This window comes from Dermacentor variabilis, chromosome 8 (assembly GCF_050947875.1).
Source record: "Dermacentor variabilis isolate Ectoservices chromosome 8, ASM5094787v1, whole genome shotgun sequence".
Classification (NCBI taxonomy): Eukaryota; Metazoa; Arthropoda; class Arachnida; order Ixodida; family Ixodidae; genus Dermacentor; species Dermacentor variabilis.
This window is the reverse complement of record NC_134575.1, coordinates 101,333,104-101,357,199: the sequence shown is the minus strand read 5'-3', so window position 1 is coordinate 101,357,199 and position 24,096 is coordinate 101,333,104. Positions and strand designations below refer to the sequence as shown.

At 48.0% G+C, this 24,096-nt stretch overlaps 1 protein-coding gene across 3 annotated transcripts in view; it reads left to right on the top strand.

Annotated features, from left to right (window-relative positions):
• Positions 1-7,323: 7,323 nt before the first annotated feature.
• Positions 7,324-24,096, top strand: part of LOC142590471 (uncharacterized) — a 216,368-nt gene continuing 199,595 nt past the window's right edge. Inside the window, exons 1-2 of one of the 3 annotated variants that reach the window (XM_075702616.1) lie at positions 7,324-7,679; positions 22,621-22,827. In XM_075702616.1, the coding sequence (XP_075558731.1) occupies positions 22,665-22,827 (163 nt within the window). In that variant the 5' untranslated portion in view covers positions 7,324-7,679; positions 22,621-22,664. The remainder of the gene's footprint in view (positions 7,680-22,620; positions 22,828-24,096) is intronic. The other 2 variants (XM_075702618.1, XM_075702617.1) reach the window with 2 other exon arrangements.

Genomic DNA, 24,096 nt, shown 5'->3' with positions numbered 1-24,096 from the left:
AAATGTGTTGCGGTGAATCATAGCAAGGATACCTGGCCTTTGATGCAGAGCATCTTCCCAAGAGGCACGCTAATCCCGTGGCTAGTTATGCAGTTCCCCGCATGCGAGTGAGTTCCCTCCGTTCGGCGGTTTCCCAGTGACATACCAAATGACATTGATTGACTGTGTTGTAAATAGGGGCGACGGCACTATATGCTGATGCAAAAGCGTCGTTTCGCTTTCGAAAACTGCGCTCGGCTAAAGAGAACACCTTGACTCGCATATGACCAAAGCAGTTGAACAGGAAACTACGAAATTACGTAGCTATTATGGAAGAAACTGTTCAGAAAAAAATGGCCGTGTAAACAATAACTGGCTTACGAGGTCGACAAACCAACGGTTCAAAGCATCACAGCCACGTCTGAAATAGCGCTGAAGGACGGCCAGTACACTTAGGCGCCTCGGCGCGCGTAATGTAACAGGAGACGGCAGGTGCACGCGTACATCATTAAGGAACACATATTATATATGTCGGTGAAAACGGTCACTCTTCAGTTCTGACATGCTTCACCGCGTAACACTAGTCTACTGCGGTGAAGCTGACTTCAGGACGACGATTTCTTCAACTCATCTAGCGAGGCAGGTCCGTTTATCACGCTTGGCAACGTTTGACATTTTCTGCATTAAATTCGTTTGTTCTTTTTGATTTTCTTATCACAGTGACCCTGTATCACGCAGTAGCAGAGCTAGCGCCGCGTCTTAACGGTGTTAGGAAAGGTAAGCGTGTATGCAGCAGGCACGGCGGCATTGGCTCTTGTTTGGAAACTTCAAGAGGCGCTCTTCCCCGCAGCAATGCCATCTGTATTATTAAAAAAATGCAGGTGATGATTAAATGAGCCGCAGCAAAGCTGTAAAAAAGCAGTAGTAGTGCTTTTCTAAGATCCTCTCGCTCGAGCGAGATGGTCTTAGAAAAAAAGCGGGATGTAACGCGATCTGACGGAACAGCTCGTCATGCCAGTGTTTTCTTACGTCCTCATTCGTTCGCGCATCCTCCCCTGAACCAGACTACTGAATGGTTCTGTGCACGCACTGACGATCCTGACGGAGGCAATACCACTCACATGAGCAGCTCCATATAAGATGCCACGGGCTATTCCACATGCCAGCTGCAATTTGACGCGGCCAGGAGGCAAAATATGCGCACAAGGTACCTAATGGTAACGCATCAAACAGCTCACAGCCCCAATTCTTTAATACACGCATATAGCGCGGAAAGATGAATTACTCACGCTCTAAGTGCGCACGGAATACGGACCGTTTCGCAGCGCAGCCGCCTCCGTAAGACAGACGCCATGGAAATGAGCGGATGTGACATCATGGGTTATAGCGGGCGTGACGTAATGGGTGAACATAGACATTTCGGGCACCTTTCGTCTGCTGTGCCCCGGTCACAGCAGACACAGCCTTTGTTAGCCTTAATCTTGTTCCAGACTTTGGCTTCATCTGTATAGGAGTTGATGCCCGATAAAAACTTCTGACAACTCTCCCTTCTGGCCTGTCGGCGCGTTCTCCTGCCTTGGGACTTTACTTTCTTAAAGTTAATAAGATTCTCCGCAGTGGGAGAGGCGCGTAGCAACCGCCACGCTTTGTTCTGTTTTTTACGAGCGATCTTGCAATCGTCGTTCCACCACAGGACACGCCATTTGCATGCCAAGCCATTTACTTCTTATATGCATTTAGATGCGGCATATATTATGAAGACTGTAAAATACTAAACAGCAGCATTAATTCCTAACGAGGACATGTCATCCGATGAGATACTAGTGAGAGTTCAGAATTTCTCCCAGTCGGCTGTATCAATCTTCCACTTAGGAGCCTGTGGTAGATATTCATTTTCTTTAGGTGTTCTTAGCAGTATGGGAAAGTGGTCGCTTCCGTGAGGATTGCTAATAACTTTCCGTTCGAGTTCAGGCACTACAGACGGGGAAACAAGGCTAAGATCAATTGAAGAAAAGGTTCTGTTTGCAAGACAGTAATATGTGGGTTCCTTTTTATTCAGAAGACACGCACCGGATGAAAAAAGGAACTGTTCAACGAGACGACCTAGCGCATCGATACGAGAGTCTCCCCACAAGCTGCTGTGTGCATTAAAATCGCCAAGAACAACATAAGGTTCTGCCAATCGATCTATAATGGACTGAAATTCATGTTTGTTTAATTGGTAATGCGGGGGTATGTAAAGCGAGCAAATGGTGATGAGTTTGTTTAGTAGAACAACTCGAACCGCCACTGCTTCTAGGGACGTTTGTAGCTGCAAACGTTGACACGCTATACTTTTGTGAATAACAATGGCAACGCCGCCCGATGATGCGACAGCATCATCGCGATCTTTGCGGAACGTAATTCATACTGTAGGAGAAAGTTTATGTGTTTCGATTTTAAGTGTGTTTCCTGTAAACACAGCACTTTTGGATTGTGTTTGTGGATAAGTTCTTCCACATCATCAAGGCTTCTAAGAAGACCTCTGACATTCCATTGAATAATTTGTGTATCCATATTTGAAGTAAATTGGTGCTGTGTACGGAAACAGAATTGATGCCTTAGATTACAGAGCTCTTTCGAGGCCATGTAACGGGGGTTTTGCCCTTTCTGAAGCGTTCGAGGGAGCCTCGCCGCTCCTTAGGCGCTTGGTGCGCCTTGAAGATAGCTGTATACTGTCCACAGCCTCTTGTGAGGCGCCGGACACGTGCTCTTACGAGCGAGAAGTTACCAGAGAGAGTCCCGCCTTGGAGGGCAAGACCCCTACGCCCACCAGCCCGGAGGTCGATGGGGCTCCCTCAGGGGTTTGGCTGCGCCGGCTTTTGCCAGCGCTGGAAGGGGCCTCGGAGGTTGGGGCAGCCTCGGCTGCGCCCACCTTCGGGGTCGATGGTCCCTTCTGCTGGGTTGACGGAGCAGCGCTAGCTGCAACCGCCGCGGCGGAGATGGCATAACTGCCGACTTACTGCTTGTGGGTCGGACAGCCGCCGGAGGCCGTTGTGTCGCTGCCCCCTGACGCGTCACATAGGCAAAAATTTTCTTGGGCAGGTATGAAACCCGCCTGCGTGCCTCTTCTCACAAGCTTCAGAGGTGTGTTCTTGGCCACTGCATTTTGCACAAGTTTGGCCTCCTCGGCAGCTCTGCGAGCTGTGGCCGAAGCGCTGGCATTTGAAACATCGGAGTGGATTTGGCACATATGGGCTAACATGGAGCTTGATGTACCCGACCTCGATTGACTCGGGCAGTACACTTGAATTGAAAGTGAGTATTATGTGTTTGGTCGCAGTTTCTTTACCATTCCGCCTCATCTTTATTCTTTTCACATTGACAACATTCTGCTCACTAAAGCCCTCCAAGAGCTCTACCACTGTCATCTGAAGCAAATCATCGTCTGAGACAACGCCACGCGTAGCGTTCATAGTGCGGTGCGGTGTCACTGTCACTTGAACGTTCCCAAATTACGCGAGACTGGGTAACTTTTCGAACTGTTTCAGATCCTGGACCTCCAAGAGGATATCTCCACTTGCCATCCTTGTTGCCTTGTAACTTGGACCAAGAGCCTCAGTTAAAGACTTTGAAACTAGAAATCGGGAGATTGTGCGTACTTGTGTATCTGATTTTTCCGAGTGAATGACTTGAAATCGTGGGAAGTTGGGTCTTTCACGACCAAAGAACTTAAATACATCTTCGGTGCGCCCTCTTTTCTGAGGGCGATCAGGGAGGGGTGGGAAGGAGTTTGCCATAGAAGAATTTAATTTTCGGCAATAACGCCAGCCACCCACCGTGGAGCCCTACAAGGGGACGCTGCACGGACTGTAAAAAACAGGCCCCGCAAACGCCAGCTGTGCATTATCACTATAACCAAATATAAGATAACCTAGGTTGGCTATTCACAGAAGGTTAACCCTTGCTGCCTGGAAAAAGTGGAAGTAAGCGGAAGCTAGGAGAAGACAGGAAAGATTAAAAGTAAGAGAAAGACGAAGGCTGGAGGGAGAGAGACAGGAAAAGGCAACTACCGATTCCCCCCAGGTGGGTCAGCCCGGGGGTGCCGTCTATGTGAAGCAGAGACCAAAGGGGGGTGTTACCTCCTCCGGGGGGCCTTAAAGGTCCAAACACCCAGCATCAGCTCAGCCCCCAGGATCCCCCTTTCCCCAGACACGGCTAAGCCGCGCACGGCGACACGCGGGAGGGTCCAACCCTCGTGTGCTCCGGTACGTGGTGTCGCAACACACCAAACGCCTGCTGACGCAGACGCCCCTGCGGGGTAATTTAGAGGCAGTAACAGTTAGGGCGATACTGTTCGACAGGCTGGTTATGGTCTGCTCGCTCTACGTACCACCCGAACGTCGTTTGCAATGATAGCGCACTCGGTAACTGAAAGGAGCCGTTTATAATACAGAAGCTGCCTCGTTTAGCGGACGTACAGTTGGGAACGGCATTACATGTAATTATGAAATATAGGTAAGCGTAACATGTGTTCCTCAGAAATCAGGCTCGAGAATAATTTCTTTCATTTATACCCCTAGCAAAAAGCCGGAAGACGCAGTTACCTTTTTCTTTATTTAAGCAAATTCTGGCGTTTTTCGTCTAGCGATACGATTATGAGGCACCCTGTTCTCGCCGCCTGGGGCTCTTTAAGTAGACGAGTGTTTTTCCATTTCGTTCCCATCGAATTCCGCGATTTGGTTTGAACCCATGAGCTCGAGCTTAGCAGCGCAATGTCATATCCACTATATCGCCACTAAAATTACCGCGTCGCTTTTCTATTTCTTTTTTGTTGTTGTTAAAGGGACCCTGAAACGCTTTTGACGATTTTCTACAAACGTATTGAGTCGTTAGAGTAGGTCCTTCTGATCATTAATTGACACATATAAGTGCTCCGCGTAAAGCGTGTAATTTATTATAAGGTTTTAAATATGCACATCGCTGCCGATCGCAGCGCACTGCTCGGCGGAATTTTAAGCCGCCCCTACCCATATGACCGAAATCACCGACACGACGTCAGTGGGGCGAGCTATCCGATTGGCTGACAAGGGCGCGTGATCGATAATTTTTCCAACTTTATGGTAAACAAATGATCTTCGTAATAGTTTGAATGTTAGTTAATTTGTTTTTATCAAAAGAAAGTAACATAAAGAGAATGCACAAGAATAATTTTTCAGTACACTTAAGCACTTCCGGCACACAGCATGTGTCGTCTGCTTGTGTTACAACGTACTCCATTTTAAAGAGAGCGCCGCGGTCAGAGTCGGTCTCAGTCTTTTCGCGAGCACTATGATTCGACTTTGTTGCCTTGTGGACTGCAAACGTAGCGACTGGCAATATGTCAAGCTGCGACATCGTGTCCCTCTGCAAGGCAGCGTACGAGCGAACTGGCTGCTGCGCATCGGACTGCCGCTATCCGATCGGCGCCAGGATTTGCGCGTTTGTGGCCGTCACTTTACACCGGAAGATTACTAACGCAATAGCGTTTCCCGAGTCCGGTATTAGGGAAAACGCAAGCGCAAGGGGACAGAGTCTGGCCGCTTGACTTTGCCGTAACGGGATGAGCCATGAGATGAGCGGAAGGGCAAATGCGAATGGTCTGCACGGTGCAGCCACCTGGTGGCACAGAGCTCAACCATACACAGTAGCAGCAACGAAGTGTATTCTTCTTTGCTGCTGGTGTGTATTTTTCGCAGGAGTGTAACACGTTGTTTTTATAAATGTTTAAAATGTTTTACACTTGGTTAGAGCAATATTAGCGCTTTGTTTGGCTGGTTAAGCGCTGCACCAACAAGTGTATCGACCGCGCAGACCGATCAGGCCGCTCACGTACGTCTACGCTAAACTTCCTTCATCAGCTTGAGTTTATGCCTGCAGTCATTTGCCGAAATGACCAGCTTGCCTGTGGTTACCGGAATACAAGACACGTTCGGCGCTACGACAGAATGCTCGCAACGCACGCTGCTTCGATAGCTCTCGCTTGGGGTCGACGGCCAAGCGGCTTGCGGAGCGGTCTCGCGCGGGCGGGGGCGGCTCCAAAACAACCGGAAGTGGACGATGTGACGTCGCATCGTGACGCTGAACCAGTGAAGGCGGAGCTTAGCCCCACTCGCTCGGCGAGCGAGTTGAGGAGGAAAAGCATGGCTAGGGAGGAGGGTAGCTTCTAATCGCTTGTAGCTCCATTAATACGTAACGCTTCACTTAAATTGTGGTGCGAATGTTCCACTTAAGCTGTATCCTACGCGTCTACAAAATTTGTCCGAACCGTTTCAGGGGCCCTTTAAGCACAGACTGTGTAAAAATTTCACACGGCTTACGGGCCAAACATAAAACTGTTTTCGGCACCCTCGAGGTCCGACCGCAATAAAAGAATCCGTACCGATTACTCTGCATTCTGTTACGCGAGGAAGCCGGAAACGTGAATGGAATGTTGCAGTGCAGTTGCTTTTCTTTATTTTATAAAAATATTTCTCGTAAATCTTAGTACAGGGCGCCGAATGGGGCACATATGTTTTACTTGTTCGAAGCAGCAAGCAGGAAGTTTACATATGTTCTTCCGTCTGCGTTTCGCAAGACTCGCTGATAGAAAAATATATGCGCAAAAGTACACACGAGAGATACATGCTGCTTGAAGAACAAGAAAAATATTTGTTCTCGAAAAGAAACCGTACAATAACGTAGTAGGATGAAAGCCGACACTGCGGCCGCTGTGCACTTGCAATTGCCGAGCGGCATTAAAAAAATAATAAAACGAAATAAAGAAGGGAAAGAAAGGCGCCTATTTATAAGGGATAAATACATTCCATATGCAATTATAAAGACCGTTTGAGCAGTCTTAACGCATATACCAGAGTTCACAGTAGTACGAATGACCCTACCCAGAAATATCACCAGCAGTTTCCGACGGCGCGACTATGACCAACGCCTCCTATAACTATATGCCTGGAACGTCGCTCTCTTTTCCATAGGGAGCTCTCTGCCGAGTTTTGCGACCATACGCCGCAGGACGGCGCGCGCCACCGTACCGGTCCCCATGACAACCACAGGCGCCGCCGCCGAAAGCTCACGACGCGCCAGCCGCTTGGCTGCCGACGTCGCTCCTGGTAGCCGCGCCACCGGCGTGTTTACAAGGGCTGGCCGCAAGAGGCGCTCGCCACCGTACCAAAAGGAGTAGAGTACAGGCGAGGGAAGGGCAGCGCGTTTGCGGCTCACGTTCCAGGCATAGTATATTATAGGAGGCGTTGCTATGACGCAGCCCAACCCACGTCGATCGCAGCGCCGCCACAGTATTTTTCGTCGTCGCGCGCCCGACTGGTAAGCATGCGCCGCCCCATTTGTTGGGCTCACTCAACCGTTTTCTAGTACACTCTAGGGCAGACGGCAGCAGCAGGAGAGTGACTCTGGTCACAATGCCACAGTACTTTCATAAAATAAATAACTGCTTTCGAAGGATACCTCAGACCATCGTCAGGCACCCCGCTTTCTGTTCCATTATCAAGTTCAATAGTCCCCGTTTCCCAAGTGCCGGTGCTACCGCAACGCATCGGGAACAAAGGCGAGAGTACTCGGAGTTTCTGACGATTACCTGTTCGTCTGCTGACACTTAATTGTAGGAACAACCATAAAGCAATACCTCTGCCAAGCGCTCAAGTTAAGTGCACTAACGAGAGCTTCACTCGGTAAGTGGACTTCTGAGAAATCTAAACGTCGCGACTGGAGTGACGGTGTCACTCGCCAAAGAGTGCACTGCCGAAGTGGTGATCACGCGAACTACCTGTGCTGCAATCGCGTCTCACGTCACTTCTGTCGCTTCTGGTATCGCTTCTGCTTCCTCGTCTGTATACATACCGGTGGTGCTCCTTTGTCTGTCGCTACTGGGGTCATGCTGTTGGTGTCGTGTGATGTGCGGCGTTTTTTTTTGCCGCAGAAAAGTTTAGCGCAGATGTGCGTAGACGTCTCACAATAGGAAGAAGTTTCCAAGGCTGCTTCAGCGGCCAGATGCAACGTGATGCTGGTGCTCAATATGTTTATTCGCAGCGGGACGACGGCAGAGAGTGACAGTCACCGTTTTCACTTTGATCCCGTGGGCGCTGCCATGTTTAATCACGTGGTGACGCGTCCATTGCTTGCCTCAACTGCCTCCGTTGCCAGTGCGTTTACAATGGATGCGTATGATGCCAGTGTGGCTTAACAAATCTCTGTTTCGGGCGACGTCGTAGGCGGCGAGTGGGTGAACGGCACGTAGCTTTGGCCACAGAGAGAACGTGAAAAAGAGCTTTCGGAGCTGATTAAGCTGTCCAAACGGCGCGAGCAGCGTATATGGTGCTTCTTCTAAAAGTGGGGCTAAATATGTATTCCATTCTGTTCAAACTTTCCGCTCATTAATTGAATAACGGTTAGTGTTAGTGTGTTTCGCTCATCGTACTTTATTTGGAAAATATTTTGAAGTAGCGGCATGTCACATTTCTGATTCGGCAAAGTCTGTCGGTGTGGTCACTATCTGATTATTTTCTGCCTCATTGCTCGTGGGTGTGCTCAATTGCAGTATATTTATTATTGCTGCGCACACCGCGTGAAATGTAGCCGTTTTGTACATTTAAATACCTTGTAGCAAAGATATCGCTAGTTACTCTTGTGGACTGTCACAAAACATTCAACTTTGACCATTTGTGTGCTGTTGGTGTAGTCTGTCATTTATTGTATGTAGTTCACATATATTGAAGTGTGCACCCATTCACTTATTGACATGTTGGCGATAGAGTGGGCGTAAGGTTCCATGCCAGTTAGGGTAGATGTGTGTAGATACTGCATGTGAAACTTGCTATGACAGGAAGCGGCACTACCTCCTTTATCATTTTTGAACAAGTGGTACTCACTTTTGCCTACAATCCAGGACTGAGGACCTTTCTTTGAAGGTTGGAGATACAGCAGTGATGGACGAGCAAATACCTGTATCCTCGAGGAAAGCCATAGATTTTAAAGGGCCAGTAACACGTACCGACAGTTGCAGCAGCGGTCCACCAAATTGGCCACACAGATTTACTCCATTCCTTAATATGCCCGTTGCTATTTTTGCAGCCAACTATTGCACACGTCTTCAATCCAACACGATTGGAGCGTAGTGCATTTGCAAAAACTCAGTTGCATTTCTGACAGCTGATTCCACAGAAGAAAGGTAGAAACGGTGATGACTTTGTATTCGTGCGCTGTCGCTGAGGCCACATGTGGCTTGCTGCCGTAAGTGCCATCTCATTTCTCTAATTAAGCCGCACATACGAAATTGGCCTTCAGTAACAAAAAACGCGAGAAACTGATGTCATGTTCTGTCGACTGAGAATAGGATACACATACGGTACTCATTCTTGCCTGCTGACTGGTTGTGAACCTCTCCTCCGTGATAGGTGCAGTGAGAGGCTGGCTGGCTTCTTAGTGGAGTGACGGGAAGCAGAAGCTGAACAAAAAAAAACACTATCCTATAGCATACCGATGCCACATTCACCTTCATCCGGTAATGTTTCTTAGAGCAGAACCAAGTTTTAAATTTTTTAAAAGATGTCAATTTACTGCGCATTATAAGCCCATGATATTCGTAGCACATGCTCTCACGAGAGGCTCATGCTGTGAGAGTAGCAATGTGTGTGGCACAATTCCTCCAGGCGACTGTGCTTAAGGGCCTTGGACAGGCAGTAGTGCTACTTGTAGCGACATATTTTAGCATATCACTTCTTCATAGTACGTCCTTTTCCACAGCATATATCATGTATCAATATCTAGTTTTATTAAGAATTATGCACTTTCCAAAGAATATTTTTTAGGCCTCTATACTGCAGTGTTTCATCCACTTCTCAATAATCATTATTCAGCAATGGCAGTTTCCTATTATAGCCTTGGCGCCAATAAACCCCAATCATCATCATCATTGTTATTTATCTAGAACAAAGTGCTCTGCGAAAAGGGTCAGTACATGGAAACACGTGCTGCGCTGAAAGAATATTTCACAGACAAGCCCGATGTGTGTGAACATTGTGTTGAGTACGAGAATCCATATTTTCATTCTTGAGAACAAATCTACATTGATTCCTCTTGTAAAAAGTGGACGCTGGTTTATGGCGCAATGGATGGCTTAATTATTCTTGGTCTTCACGAACACAACTCGAAGGCAAGAAATGTGATGCCAAAGCGAAGCTGATCAAGAGACAGAGCTCAAGTGTTAGCAGGCACTCCAGCGGAAGCTTGTAGAGATGCGCTTTATGTAGGTTTTAAAGCAATTGTGCTTTGAATTTTGTAGTGCTTGCTTGCAAAATATGCTCTACTGACTCATCATCAAGCTCATGACCGTGGTTTTGCCTTTTGTACTCTGAAAGCTTGAACTTATTGAAGACGACACCACATAGCAGCGATATGGGAATTGTGTTAAGGAGGCAACTCGTAGGTGGAATCTCTTCACTTATGGCAACTGTTCTCCATGAAGAGTAGTGCACCTGATTAGCTGCATGAAAAGCTGCAACAAAATCCACAAAATGTTATTTTGAGCGGCTATACTACCCTCAAAACCATAACTGAAATTGTCCTTAGAGAAAATTAAGCACGGACAGGTGTGCATAACATATCAAGCCAAAGTAAGATAGTGACATATAAAGTCATATGTGCACTACAGACAGTGTGGTGCACAGCATAAACAAAAGCTTGTAAATGTCACCTTTGGCTGCAGAGGCAACTTTGTTCGACCAAGCCTCCGTTCACAGCCGCTCCGTTCAAGCAAATACAGTAGACTCTCGTTAATTCAAACTCGAAGGGACCCCAGGATTTTGTTTGAATTATCAGGAAGTTTGAATTATCGGAAGTTCTCGCATATATGACTCTGAGCAAGATTACAGTGCACATTACAATTAATTATCCACTTAAATCATATTTTAAACATTTCACTCTTTAATTACACAGTAAAAACAGAGCAGAGGTGAAGGATCCAGAACAAGTTTAATGGAAATCTATGGCTGACTAGACCGTTTGAAGAAATCATGAATTGTTGATTGTTTTTTCTTTACATGTGCATTAAGAACAAAGTTCTCTATTCCATTAAGAGCAGCCAGTTCTTGAGAATTTTCTTCTACAGTCAGAAATTTGCGGACCTCGGCAAGGTAGTGAAGGCCTGTGCTGCTGTCACAGAGGATCGCTCTTCTGATTCCTCTTCACTTTCGCTGCTGTACTGTGCTAGCAGCACCTCAGCCACCAAGTCGTCCAGGGTGTCTTCCCTGCACACACAGAGGTTATCATCGGCAGCCGCAAATTCACTGAGGTCAGCAGCTATGTTGTGTGCTTGGAGTGCAGAAAGCACTAGCCTTGCTTCATCGCTCTCCATTTGGAGGCAGTCTTCACCTTCATTTCGAGCGCAGTCAGGCAAGGTATCACTGGTGTGGCCTGGTATGCGGAAGGCATGCTGGAAGCAGTTCCGTATCGTTGCCGATGTTACTGCACTCCATGCGTCAGCTAGCATTCCCACAGACGACAGCAGTGTTACGCTGTACGACATGGAATTATCCATGCATATTAGCATCCTCTTAAGGAGTAGCTTTCTGTAGTTTATCTTCAGACATTTGATTACCCCCTGATCCAGAGGCTGGAGGACAGCTGTTGTGTTTGGAGGGAGGAATTCAAGACGAATTGCCTCCAGCCCCTCCACATCACCGTGAGCAGGACAATTATCCACTATCATCAGCACTTTTCTTTTATCGCGCTTAAACCGCACGTCAAGTTTCCGCAGCCAATCCTCAAACAAAGATTGCGTCATCCATGCACGTGTATTTGCTGCATAAGAAACGGGAAGAGTTCGGACGCCTTTAAAGCATCTCGGACGCTTCGATTTGCCAACAACGAAAAGTTCGGGCTTGTGACTACCATCCGTATTGGCACAAACCATGACTGTGAGCCCCTCCTTGCTCAGCTTTCCGCCGATGCAACGTTCCCCCTTGCGACACAATGTTTGCTGAGGAAGGCACTTGAAGAACAGCCCCATTTCGTCAGCATTATAAATGTCAGCCGGGGAGCATTCAAGCAGTAGGCTCTGAAGACGCGTCTGCTGCCAGTCGGTAGTAACCGCCTCATCGACCGCTGCCGCTTCTCCACTTACTGTTTTGAAAGTGAGGCCATGTCGCTCCTTGAATCGCGACACCCATCCATCACTACACTTGAAGTCTTCAATTCCAAAGCGCAAAGACAGTTGTTCGGCCTTCTCTCGCAGGATTGGTCCACTTACTGGTAGACTGCAGCTCCGAGCGCGCTTCAGCCAAAGAAAAACTGCCTTCTCAAGCTCCGGATGCGCCGCCTCCTTAAGCCTTTTTCTGTCGGGAGCGAAATGGCCTGCGTTGTTTCGCAGCTTGTCTTTCGCTTTCACAATCGTTGTCAGCGTACTTTTTGTGATTCCATACTTCAATGCCACAGAAGTCTTCTTCGCTCCAGCCTCAACTTCTTCTATGGCTGCCAATTTTTCTTTCACAGAAAGGGTTCGGTACTTCCCCCGCGGAGACATGATGCTACCAAAGCGGGCGACCGACCAGGGAAAGAAAAGCGCGAGCGGTCACGTGATTCGGAATCGGCCGATGCTACTCGCGTCACTTTCGCACCTTTTTTTTTCCTTTTCTAGTGCTCTTTGTTTTTACGTCAGGTTTTACGTCAGTTTTGAGCGTTTTGACAAATGCAGGTGGACAGTCGTCATTTCCACAAGTTTTGAGGGTTATGTGTTTTAATTTCGAACTTCCTGCTTTGAACTGGCTAGTAAGCATGCTAGCAAGCCACGGAAAGTTGAGCAACAATGTGCCCTTCGGGAGGCTTTTGTTTCGAACGTTGGTTTGTTAAGCTCTTGTTCGCTTTCATTAATTTTTTTAGGCCATAGTGCGCTTATTTTAACATTTTCCGCTGTTGTGGTGATATAAGAAGTCAGATTTTTCACCAGTGGTGGCAACGATAGCCGATAATTTTCCGGTATGGACAAGCAAAAAGTACGAATTAACCGAATTGCGGTGTTTGAATTAAGTGGCCTTAAAATACATTGAAAACATGGCGAACCAACCAAAAATTTGATTTTTGTTTGAATTAACCGAAAGTACGAATTATCAGAGTTTGAATTATCGCGAGTCTACTGTACAGAAATATGCATGGGCAAAATGAAGAAAAATGCCTGTGGCTTCAAATTTATGTGATTCTCGACCCTCACAAGCCTCTTTACCAAGATATGCGGTCATTTAAAACCATCGTGGGATATTCACCATTATTGAACCTGTAGAGAGTTAAACATTAATTCGATACACATTTGACAGTCTAGTTTCTTGTGATTTATTCTGGAAAACCCCAGTCAGACTGGAGAAACCATCTGTGAGTGTCTGCATTTGGATGTGATGATCTTTAACTGTTGACATATCTAATGAAGCTTTATATGATCAAGCACATGCACTTGATTAAAAAAAAAAATTAAGATGACTGTTTACAAAGCACGTGCATTTGAACCACCAGAATATAACTAAAAAATTACTTTGAAAAGGGGTTGCGCAAGCAAATGAAACCCGTCACAATGTTCGTTGCCAATTTTGTTCATAGAAAAGAAAATCCTTTGAACATTGAATGTTCAGTTGTTGAATTGGTTGTTGCCACTTCCTGTCGATCACATTGAACATTCATCTTTTTATATGTATGAGTGACATGTAAAAATTGCATGTACAAATTAGGTTTATTAGACGCAGAACAGATGAGGCACATTAATTTCAGTTTCCAGATAGGTGTTTAGGTTGTAGCATTAAGTTTGCAGAAACTCCACTGAAGTTGTCTAAGTATGCATACTATAGTGTGCGTAAGCGTATAACCCTAAATTTGTTTGCCCACGCCCAAATTTCATGTTGGCCCACCCCTAAATAGGTTTCTCCAGGCATCTTCTATGGAGCACTATGTATCCCTATGGATATGCTTAAATCTGATCATATGGGTTTTCTCTCGGAACAGTTCTTTTCTTCCGTTGTTCCTTGTTGCTCATTGTGATGACCCACTTATGGTGGCAAAGGTTCGTGTACTCAATGGTTCTGTTGGTTCTCTTAGGCGGAGCCTCCGAGAACCCATTTGAGGACAAAGCCGTTCGTTTCGAACACACACACAAACGTTTAATGGAACTAAAGAAGGCTAAAAAATAAATAGAAGAAAATAGCAAGCATAAAAGAAACACTCAAATACACATCAAGACACACATTTGGGCTAGTATGGAGCTAAGCAGTGCGCGAGTCCGGGCTTGCCACGACGGCAGGTATACATAACAGTCCCGAAGCTGCGACGCTGCGACAAGCTGGTGAAAGGAGTGGCGCCGGTCTCACCAAAGGTCGTGGTGTACGTTGGTTGACCGGGCGACCAGAGCTGGCCAGCCCTGGTCGGGAGAAGTAAACCAGGCGGCTTGGTGGCACGAGCAGGCGGCGGCGGTGTTCTGGCCGGGCAGCTGGGTGTAGAGCTCGGGCCCATAGCCCGACTGCTCTTGTCCTGCCCACAGGCACAGAAGCTCGAACGCCGGCCTCGGGCAGCAGGCGGCACGACAGACGGGGGCGGCGTTCTGGCCGGGCAGCTGGCGTAGAACTCGGGCCCGTAGCCCGACTGGTCTCGTGCTGCCCATGGGCACAGAAGCTCACCGGCCTTGAGGAGCTGGTGGCCCGCTCAGGTAGACGGGCGACGCACAGGAACAGGTTGGCAGGAGGCCCCGGTTGGGTGAAGTCCTGGTGGCTCGGGTCCGGAACCTGACGGCCCGTCTTCAACGCCCACTCTGGTGGTTGACCTCCTCCTGCCGTCGCTTCCTGGGACTACCCTGGCGTCTCCCCTGCGTCTCCTTGCGTGTCCTCTCGTTCTGCCAGCGCACCACGCTTTTTCTTCTGATCTGGCCGATTTGGCATTTTCCGATTGGCTGCCTGACTCCCCGTGGTCGTTCCTAATTGGTTGCTTTTCTTCTTTTTGTTTTTCATGCGCCGCGCATTCTCGTGCCGGACGCTCTTCAGCGTCATTGTTTTCCTTCTTCCAGCATGGAATCCGCCTCGGCGCGCGTGCACTCATTGTCGTCTGCTCCTGACCGTCCCGATCACCGCACCATGTCGCGCACCACACATCACATAAGCCCCTTTTTTTAACAAGTTTTTCAGAAGAAAAACTGCCGCTCAGTGCGCGACATAGTTCACACATGCTCGGAACACTACAGTCATGGTCCGTTCACAAGAACGCACTGTATGGTTCCATGGCACAGTTCATTGAGCACACAAATGAAAACACAATTCAAAGAAACCACAACTGAAAAGAAAGAAACTGTAGCATCACAGGCTATCATGACACACTCTATAAACCATCAAGTTGAAGTCACCAAGTCCGAGGTCGAAAGTCCGTGAAGAGCCATAAGCGCAGCATCGGCTTCTTTAGGTGACCCTTTCCCACATCAAGCGGACTAGACATCTATCTTCTCGATCAGAGAACACTGGCCAGTCTGCGAATATACCGCTCCAGGCAATAATGTCTCTGCATGGTGTCGACCAAGTCACTGCCTGCGTTCTAAGGTAGTCAACGGTGTAATGAGTGGTTGCAGCATCAGTGTCAATGGCCGAACCACACACGAGTGCATAAGAACATAACGGGAGTTTTGACTCCTCAAAGCCATGTGTTGATTGGGTACCCAGGCCTGAGCCCTCCCAAGTGCCCATAGTGTCACAAATAGTTTTTGTCTGATTCGAGGGACGCAGTAAAGACCCCTCAATACTTTTTGTGGAAACCAAACACGGTTCCTCAGGAGCCCTGATATTTTCAGGTTCATCTTGACCATGATGTGAACCCTCCGACGTTCTATCTTTAGCCTGTAGGAGGTGCTAGGTTCTAACTTCCTCGACCAGGCCCATGCACGGCAGCTCTGAACCCTGCACGAACCAGTCATCGCCTGCGCTGTGCTCACGCGGCACTAGTTGAGGTGCGGAAGCAATATGCTCCTTGTCTTGTGACCATACCTCAGTATCTTTGCCTACAATGGCATCATTACAAGGTGTCTCTCCTTGAGACACTTTTTGGTCGCCAAGGCCTGACGTCATGTCGGAGGGAACCCTCGGGTCGCCGCTGCACTGCTGTGCTGCATCCTCAACAAGGGACCTCGTCCCTTCGGAGCAAGCGTCCGCGAGTGCCTTGATGTGAATGCGCACCCTGCGAAGCTTTTCCTCCAGGCGTTCCCTCTCAGATGCCTGTTCTGCCACTCGCCTGTCGTGCTTTTTCTGAGCCTTTTTGCATATTATTACCCATCTGTCTTGAACCCACCTATTCAAGTCTGCCCCATGCAAACCCAATCGCTGGGCCACGGTGGCTAAGTCAAACAAACTAATTTCTGGCTGTTTCTTACCCAGATATGCGCCCTCAGCTTCCGCGACTTTAAGTCGTAACTGTAAATTCTTTTCCTCTAGTACAAGCTCCTGCTTCTTGGCTTCGCGCTCCGCTGCCCGCTCTTCTCGCTCCGCTGCCCGCTCTTCTCGCGCCTGCGCTTCCTGCTCGTTCAACCATGCCCTTAACTCCGCACCTTGTAGCCCCATGCGCTCGGCTAAGGCTAACAAGTCTCGTGTGCTAGCCGCCATAGTTCCTAGCCTTTAAAGAAAGGAAAATCCAAACGAACGGCTTCGTCCTGTCGCGGACGCCAATTTGTGATGACCCACTTATGGGGGCAAAGGTTCGTGTACTCAATGGTTCTGTTGGTTCTCTTAGGCGGAGCCTCCGAGAACCCAATTGAGGACAAAGCCGTTCGTTTCGAACACACACACAAACGTTTAATGGAACTAAAGAAGGCTAAAAAATAAATAGAAGAAAATAGCAAACATAAAAGAAACACTCAAATACACATCAAGACACACATTTGGGCTAGTATGGAGCTAAGCAGTGCGCGAGTCCGGGCTTGCCACGACGGCAGGTATACATAACAGTCTCGAAGCTGTGACGCTGCGACAAGCTGGTGAAAGGAGTGGCGCCGGTTTCGCCAAAGGTCGTGGTGTACGTTGGTTGACCGGGCCACTGGAGCTGGCCAGCCCTGGTCGGGAGAAGTAAACCAGGCGGCTTGGTGGCACGAGCAGGCGGCGGCGGCGTTCTGGCCGGGCAGCTGGGTGCAGAGCACGGGCCCGTAGCCCGACTGCTCTTGTCCTGCCCACGGGCACAGAAGCTCGAACGCCGGCCTCGGGCAGCAGGCGGCACGACAGACGGGGGCGGCGTTCTGGCCGGGCAGCTGGCGTAGAACTCGGGCCCGTAGCCCGACTGGTCTCATGCTGCCCATGGGCGCAGAAGCTCACCGGCCTTGAGGAGCTGGCGGCCCTCTCAGGTAGATGGGCGACGCACAGGAACAGGTTGGCAGGAGGCCCCGGTTGGGTGAAGTCCTGGTGGCTCGGGTCCGGAACCCGACGGCCCGTCTTCAACGCCCGCTCCGTTGGTTGACCTCCTCCTGCCGTCGCTTCCTGGGACTCCCCTGCGTCTCCTTGCGTGTCCTCTCGTTCTGCCAGCGCACCACGCTTTTTCTTCTGATCTGGCCGATTTGGCATTTTCCGATTGGCTGCCTGACTCCCCGTGGTCTTTCCTAATTGGTTGCTTTTCTTCTTTTTGTTTTTCATGCGCCGCGCATTCTTGTGCCGGACGCTCTTCGGCGTCGTTGCTTTCCTTCTTCCAGCATGGAATCCGCCTCGCCGCGCGTGCATTCATTGTCGTCTGCTCCTGACCGTCCTGATCACCGCACCATGTCACGCACCACACATCACACTCATAAAGCTAGCAATCATCTACATTTACACAATTAAAATGATTAAATGCGTTAACTGCACAAACTACGCATTTTTCTGCAGAGACAAGGCATTACACTCTTCGCATGACAGACAGATTTTGCTAGGGTACTCGCCAAAGAGTGCTTATGCATTAAAGTAATGAGAGGTGGTTAGCTTACTAACAAAGGAGTAGCATTTGGCCACCTTATGATCTTGAGCAGCATGCAATATGTTTGTCATATCGTTGATTATGTACAGGAGCTCGTCTTTATTACACATGTTATGAATATGCTGCCAGAAAAAACACTGGTTATGCAAATGTGGTGCTTTTAACTAGATTAGTTGGAAAGCAGAATCGCCAAGCCTGACCGCTGATTTGCATCGTACAGCTTCAGGCTTGACGTGCCAACTACATGTGTATGTCTAGGTCGGTACAGGGAAATTTTGTTTTTCACATTAATCTCCGTATAAAAATTTGAGTGGGCAGCTAAACTACATTTACTAATGAGCAAGTGGTACAGGTTAGGTGGGGGAAAACAGAGCATGGCAGCAGGCATAGTACACGAAGCACCATGTGTGAGGGAACATGTGACTGCAAGACACCCTGACAGGTACCGCTGAGCTTAGTATCATAAGTTGGCAGCGCCGCGCTTCCTCTTCTCGTCTGTCTTCCGGATTGGCTTGAAGTGGCTTGCTACGTGCTTTCGTGCGCTTTCACTCATCACTCCTTCTCTTTCCTCTGGATTAAATTGGCGTGGCTCGCTACGTGCTTGTGCTTGCATTTCCAAGCACATATTGGCGTGTGCCTGCTTTTTACACTGGGCTTTCGATAGATCACTCGCTGCTCGCGCTTAAAGATAAAGTGAGTGCCGGCTAGCATAGAAGTGCTTTGGCGCAGGCTTGCTTTGTATGTAAGCACGCAAGAATGCCAGAAAACATTTCATGCAACCAAAGGGTCCGACAACTATGTTCTTTTTCTTTACTTTCTGATGTACCTCGCCGCATAACCACTTCTAAGAAGCACAGGAAGATCTGAAGGCACTCAAAAGAGCGCGCAATGTTTATTCTCAGCTGTATATGTAACCGTGTGAGGTCAGCGCCCAGTGGCTTTTGGGGACACAGATACAGAAGGTGCTACAGCATAATGCAACTCATGCTCAATAACAGCGTGCAAGCACTCATCAGCAAAAAGGCATCGGCTTGTTCACAGCCCCAAAAGAATGTAGTGTCTTTCTTGAGAAGGTCAGTCAGTGGATGAGTGATATCCACAAAATGTTTAGCAAACTGACGAAAATAGGAGCAGAAGCCCACGAAGCTGCAGAAATCTTTTGCTGAGCAGGGGCACAGGAAAGTTCTTGACAACATCAATCTTATCAGGATCAGAATGTATACTGGCAGCAGTGACAAGGTGGCCAAGAACTTTGCAGTGTCCAAAATGGCACTTGGAAGAGCTAAGTTAAAGGCCAGCCTCCCTAACAACTTCAAGAATAGCGGCCAAGCGACTGAGATGGCTGTTGAAATGTAGAGGAATATACGATGGACATTGTCCAGATAACAAACAGTTGGACCACTTATAGCCCTGAAGGATAGAGTCCATCATTCTTTCAAAAGTTGCTGAGGCATTACAAAGGTCATTACAAAGGCATAACCTTAAAATGTAAATCACGTCCGGTGTAACAAAAGCAGTATTGTAAAACAGGTTGGGATAGTTAGTGCATTCAGTTAAGAAAAACCAGTCTCTTTCCTGTCCTCTTGTATGTTTCCTGTGTGCATCTTTTTTTGGCTGGTTTTTTCTCAATACAGTGAAAGCAGTCTTCTCATGGTCAAGTTCATCAACGGAAATCTGCAAAAACCAGATTGGAGGCGAAGAGAAGTATTTCCATCTGTGAACGCAGTTGAGGGCATCATCAGTCCACAGGACAGAGGGTGTATATCCTTTTTCATGATCTGGTTCAGTTGACAGTAGTTGACAGCAGATCGCCAGCTGCCATTCTTCTTTTTGATCAGGATAACCAGCAATGCCCAAGGACACAAAGACGGCTCAGTTGCACTTTTCTTTAGTTTCTTGTCTACTTCAGCATGGATAATGTTTCATTCTTTGTGAGACACGCGATAAGGTCTCCTGCAGATTGGACTAGTATCACCAGTGTCATTCTTATAAGTTACAACGGAAGTCTGTCCCAGCGGGCGATCCTGCAAGTCTGACATCACAATAAGACATCAGCATGGGACAAGGACCTGTAGCCTGTTTGGTAAGCAGGTCTTCAGCAATCATCTTTGAAGATATGCCAGGATACGACGTTGCGGAACCTATTTGACAGCAGGTGAATGAAGACAAGTGCGGACCAAAGATAGCCATATTGTCGATGGGAGAAGCGTTGCCGAGTGACATGCCTTTTGGACAACTTGTGTACCTTAACCAAAATTTGAAACGGGAAGAAATATGCAGTTATTGGCAATAGTCACAATGGTATAAGGAATGACAACTCTGCTTAGCCGGAGAACATTGAAATTAGGAGTCTGCCTTTAGTCGTTGCCTGGAACAGATGGGAAGCATGTCAAAGGCATATACATGGGAGCTGGGGATGGCAACCATACGAAGTCTACAGAACAAAAACAAGACTTAGCTGATTTTAGAGGATACCACTGAATAGGCCGCTTGAGTAGGAGGAGGCCAGCACTGCAGTCAATCAGTGCTGAATAGTCCGAGAAATAGTCGAGGCTGAAGATCAAGTCACGGGAACGCTGTTCAAGAACAGCAAATTAAACAGAAGTGTTGAAACCAGCAACAGTTACTTGGGCGCTGGACATACCAAGGATAATGGGCGTTGCTCCGTCATCTACCCGGATAGCATGAGATGCGGCAGGTGTAAGGACTTCAGATGGCTACGAAGGTGGTTGCTCGTCACCGAGATATGGGCTCCAGTATCAAGAAGCACTGGAACAAATAAACCATCGACTTCTACATTGACCATATTGTGTCTGGTCGGCAGGGTGAGAGGCTTTGGCGGTGAGGTTGACAATGCAGCATCCACCTCCGGGAGCTCAATCCTTTAGTTTTTCGAAGGTATATGCCCAGGTCAGAATCATGCCCACAGGTGCCAGGGCTCGGGTGACCTGGACGGGCATCGACTTTCAGGCAAACGGGACTGGTGACTGCTCGGCGACGGTGATCGACTGCACAGCGTGGTTGTGCCGTCAAGTGTCGTGCAGGTTCATCTCAACTTGCGGCTGGAGATAGCAAAAACCGCTATCTGGAAGAGGCCTGTTCAAGAACGGCATCGATGACCAACAGTTGGGACAGTATCGGGCAATGTGCCCAACATGGCGACAAGTGAAGCAAATAGGTTCGTCAAACAGTGTTCGCCACCCTGTCATGTTGCGAGAGCCTCGAAGCATCCACTGATTTTGTGTATGCACGAGCGAAGGACATGCGGATAGCTTGGAACTGGCCATGGTACATACTGACTGCAAGCCGACACTAGCGAGTTCTTGACACACAATAGCCTGAACAGTGCGAACCATAGAAGTGCATGTATGAATTACAGGTGGGTAACGATCTGCAGGACACATGGCTTTCAACTTCCTCTGCACAGTCTTTGTCAGCTGCTTTGAAGGATGCTGCCGGCGAAGGAGAGTCCTGTCGGTCATCACAAGAGGATGGTGCAGCCGTATTAGGAAGCCGTGCAAATGACTGATGCGACTTTTCACTTGCTCAAAACGCTTGCATTTCGTGATATCATTAACCGAAGTACACTTATAAAGGAGTAAATTGAGGGCATCATCAGCAATACCTTTTTAGGTGTTAGGTTTTAGGTTAGGTTGGGTTTTTGTTTTAGGTTTTTTAGGTGTTAGGTAGGGCAAATGGCTGTGAGTGTAGGTTAGGGAGGTCCAGGATTGTTCTCAATTTGAAGAGATAAAGATATGGTTAGTTAAGAGGAAACAGGCTAGCCAACCTAGTCATAGACAGGGTAAAAGTAGATTACAAGACAAGGGTAATTGGAGATAAGTGGCAGATGCCGCCCAGGGCCATTGAAGAGTGGCACATACCCAGTGAACCAGCTTGACATCAAAAAAGTTTGTTGAAGAGCAGCACATAGACAATGTTACATGCTCCCTCAGCAGTTACAGTTCCCTCAGCACAGCAGTCAGGTGCTCTACCCATTTGGCCATAGACTACCCAGTGGCCAGAGTTGGCAGGAAAGAGGCTAGGTGCGGACACACACACACACGCACACACACATACATACATTCTTGCTTGCATGAATGCACACACACACAGCTACCCCTAACTGGATGAAATTCCTAAACAATGCTGTTTTATTAAAGAAACATTTTGGCAAGCACTGTAATGTGTAGGGTACGTAACCGATGGTCTATCAGGGTTACAGAATGGGTACCAGCAGAACTGACGTGTCATTGTGGACAACAGACAACTAGGTAGTGTGATGAAATAGAAATTTTCCAAGCACATAATGGTATCAGCTGGCACAAGACATGGGGATCTTAGAGTGGACATTAAACAGGCCGATCACGATGACCTTAGGATCTTGCAGTCTTTCATTATTTGGACTACACTGATAGCTTTAGAATATATCATAGGAAAAAGTGACTGACATATGTTCAACTGTCATAATCTTTTCACAGAAAAGAGGTTGCTTTGCTTTAGAGTAATCAATGTGGTTTACCACCTGAAGCCTTTTAGGAATACTGAACCGGAAGGGTTATATTGTATTCCATGGCTGTGCATTGTAAAGTGGCCCTTCATTTATTCTGTTGTTGCATTTACCTTTTTTCGATACCGTAACAGGACTGTAATCACCCCAAATATTTTCTGCAGGCTTCACAAATGCGACGAGCCTAGCTGATAGCGTCCCTGCCAAAATGGAATGCCACACCCCTTCCAAGGTCGTCGGTCAGGTCGAGGTTGGCATGCTGTACAGCTTGCCTCTGGCTGACAAGTCTGTCGGGGGCTGCTTCAAAGCATGGAGCGAGTCTAGGAGCATACAGACTACAGAGACTCTGGAGCAGTTAACCTCCACCTCAGGTGGGCAGTGACCGGCACTTCTCTTACATTTGCTTGCCTGTGTGAGCGTTGTGAAAAGCCAAGTCTGAGTAGCTTGATATCACTTGCTAAAGTGCGTGTGACATTCTGCTGCTGAGGACAAATTAGCAGGTTTGCGAGCCTTGTCTGCATACTGATTGGAGCAAAATGCAGAAATAATGCATTACTGATCACATTGAAGCAACTAAGATGGCAGAGTTTAATCCAGAGCCCTCATGACTTGACGTTCTTGTAGGCCTGACGTTGTTCTGTGATAATGTTACATCCTTGAGTCTCTCATTTATGCTTAAAGCGGTGTATTTGTGTAGGAACGGCAATAGAGATCCAATGCAGAATGTCAGTCGACCTTTTGTTTAGGCTGAACAAAATTAAAGCAAAATTCTTTAATGCGGTTAAGGATACTACAAACAAAATATACTTTGTTTTATTGATATGCTGATCCATTAAGGGACGCAGAAACCACATGTGAACTGTCAGGAATCTTTTCCAGGACAGCTTTGAGTCACGACATCCCACAGCACCCCCGCAGGGGCGTCTGCGCAAGCAGGCATTTGGTGTGTTGCGACACCACGTACCCGAGCACACGAGGGTTGGACCCTCCCGCGTGTAGCCGAGCGCGGCTTAGCCATGTCTGGGGAATGGGGGATCCTGGGGGTTGAGCTGATGCTGGGTGTTTGGACCTTTAAGGCCCCCTGGCGGAGGCAACACACCCCTTTGGCCTCTGCTTCACATAGACAGCACCCCCGGACTGACCCACCCGGGGAAAATCGGCAGTCGCCTTTTCCTGTCTTTCCCTCCTTCAATCTTCGTCTTTATCTCTCACTTTTTGACCTTTCCTGTCTCCTTCTCTCTTCTTTTTACTTCCTTTCTCCTGGCGGCAAGGGTTAACCCTGTGTGGCTATCCAACCTTGGGAACACCATATTCGGTTATAGTGACGGCGTACGACTGGCGTCGTGCAGACCTGTATGCAAGCTCTGCCGCATCCCCTCGTTGTGCTCCGTGGTGGGCGGTCGGTGCTGTTGCCGAAAATATACATTTTTTCATGGAAACTTCTTTCCCCTCCCTTGCTGATCGTCCTCAGTAACGAGGGCGCACCGAAGATGTCTTCAAGCTTTTTGGACGCCAAACCCAGAATTTTCCCCGCTTTCACGTTATTCATTCTGAAAAGCCAAACAAAGTAGTCCGAAACATCTCGCCATTCCTTGTTTCAAAATCCCTGACTGATGTTTTTGGTCCAGGTTACAAAGTGT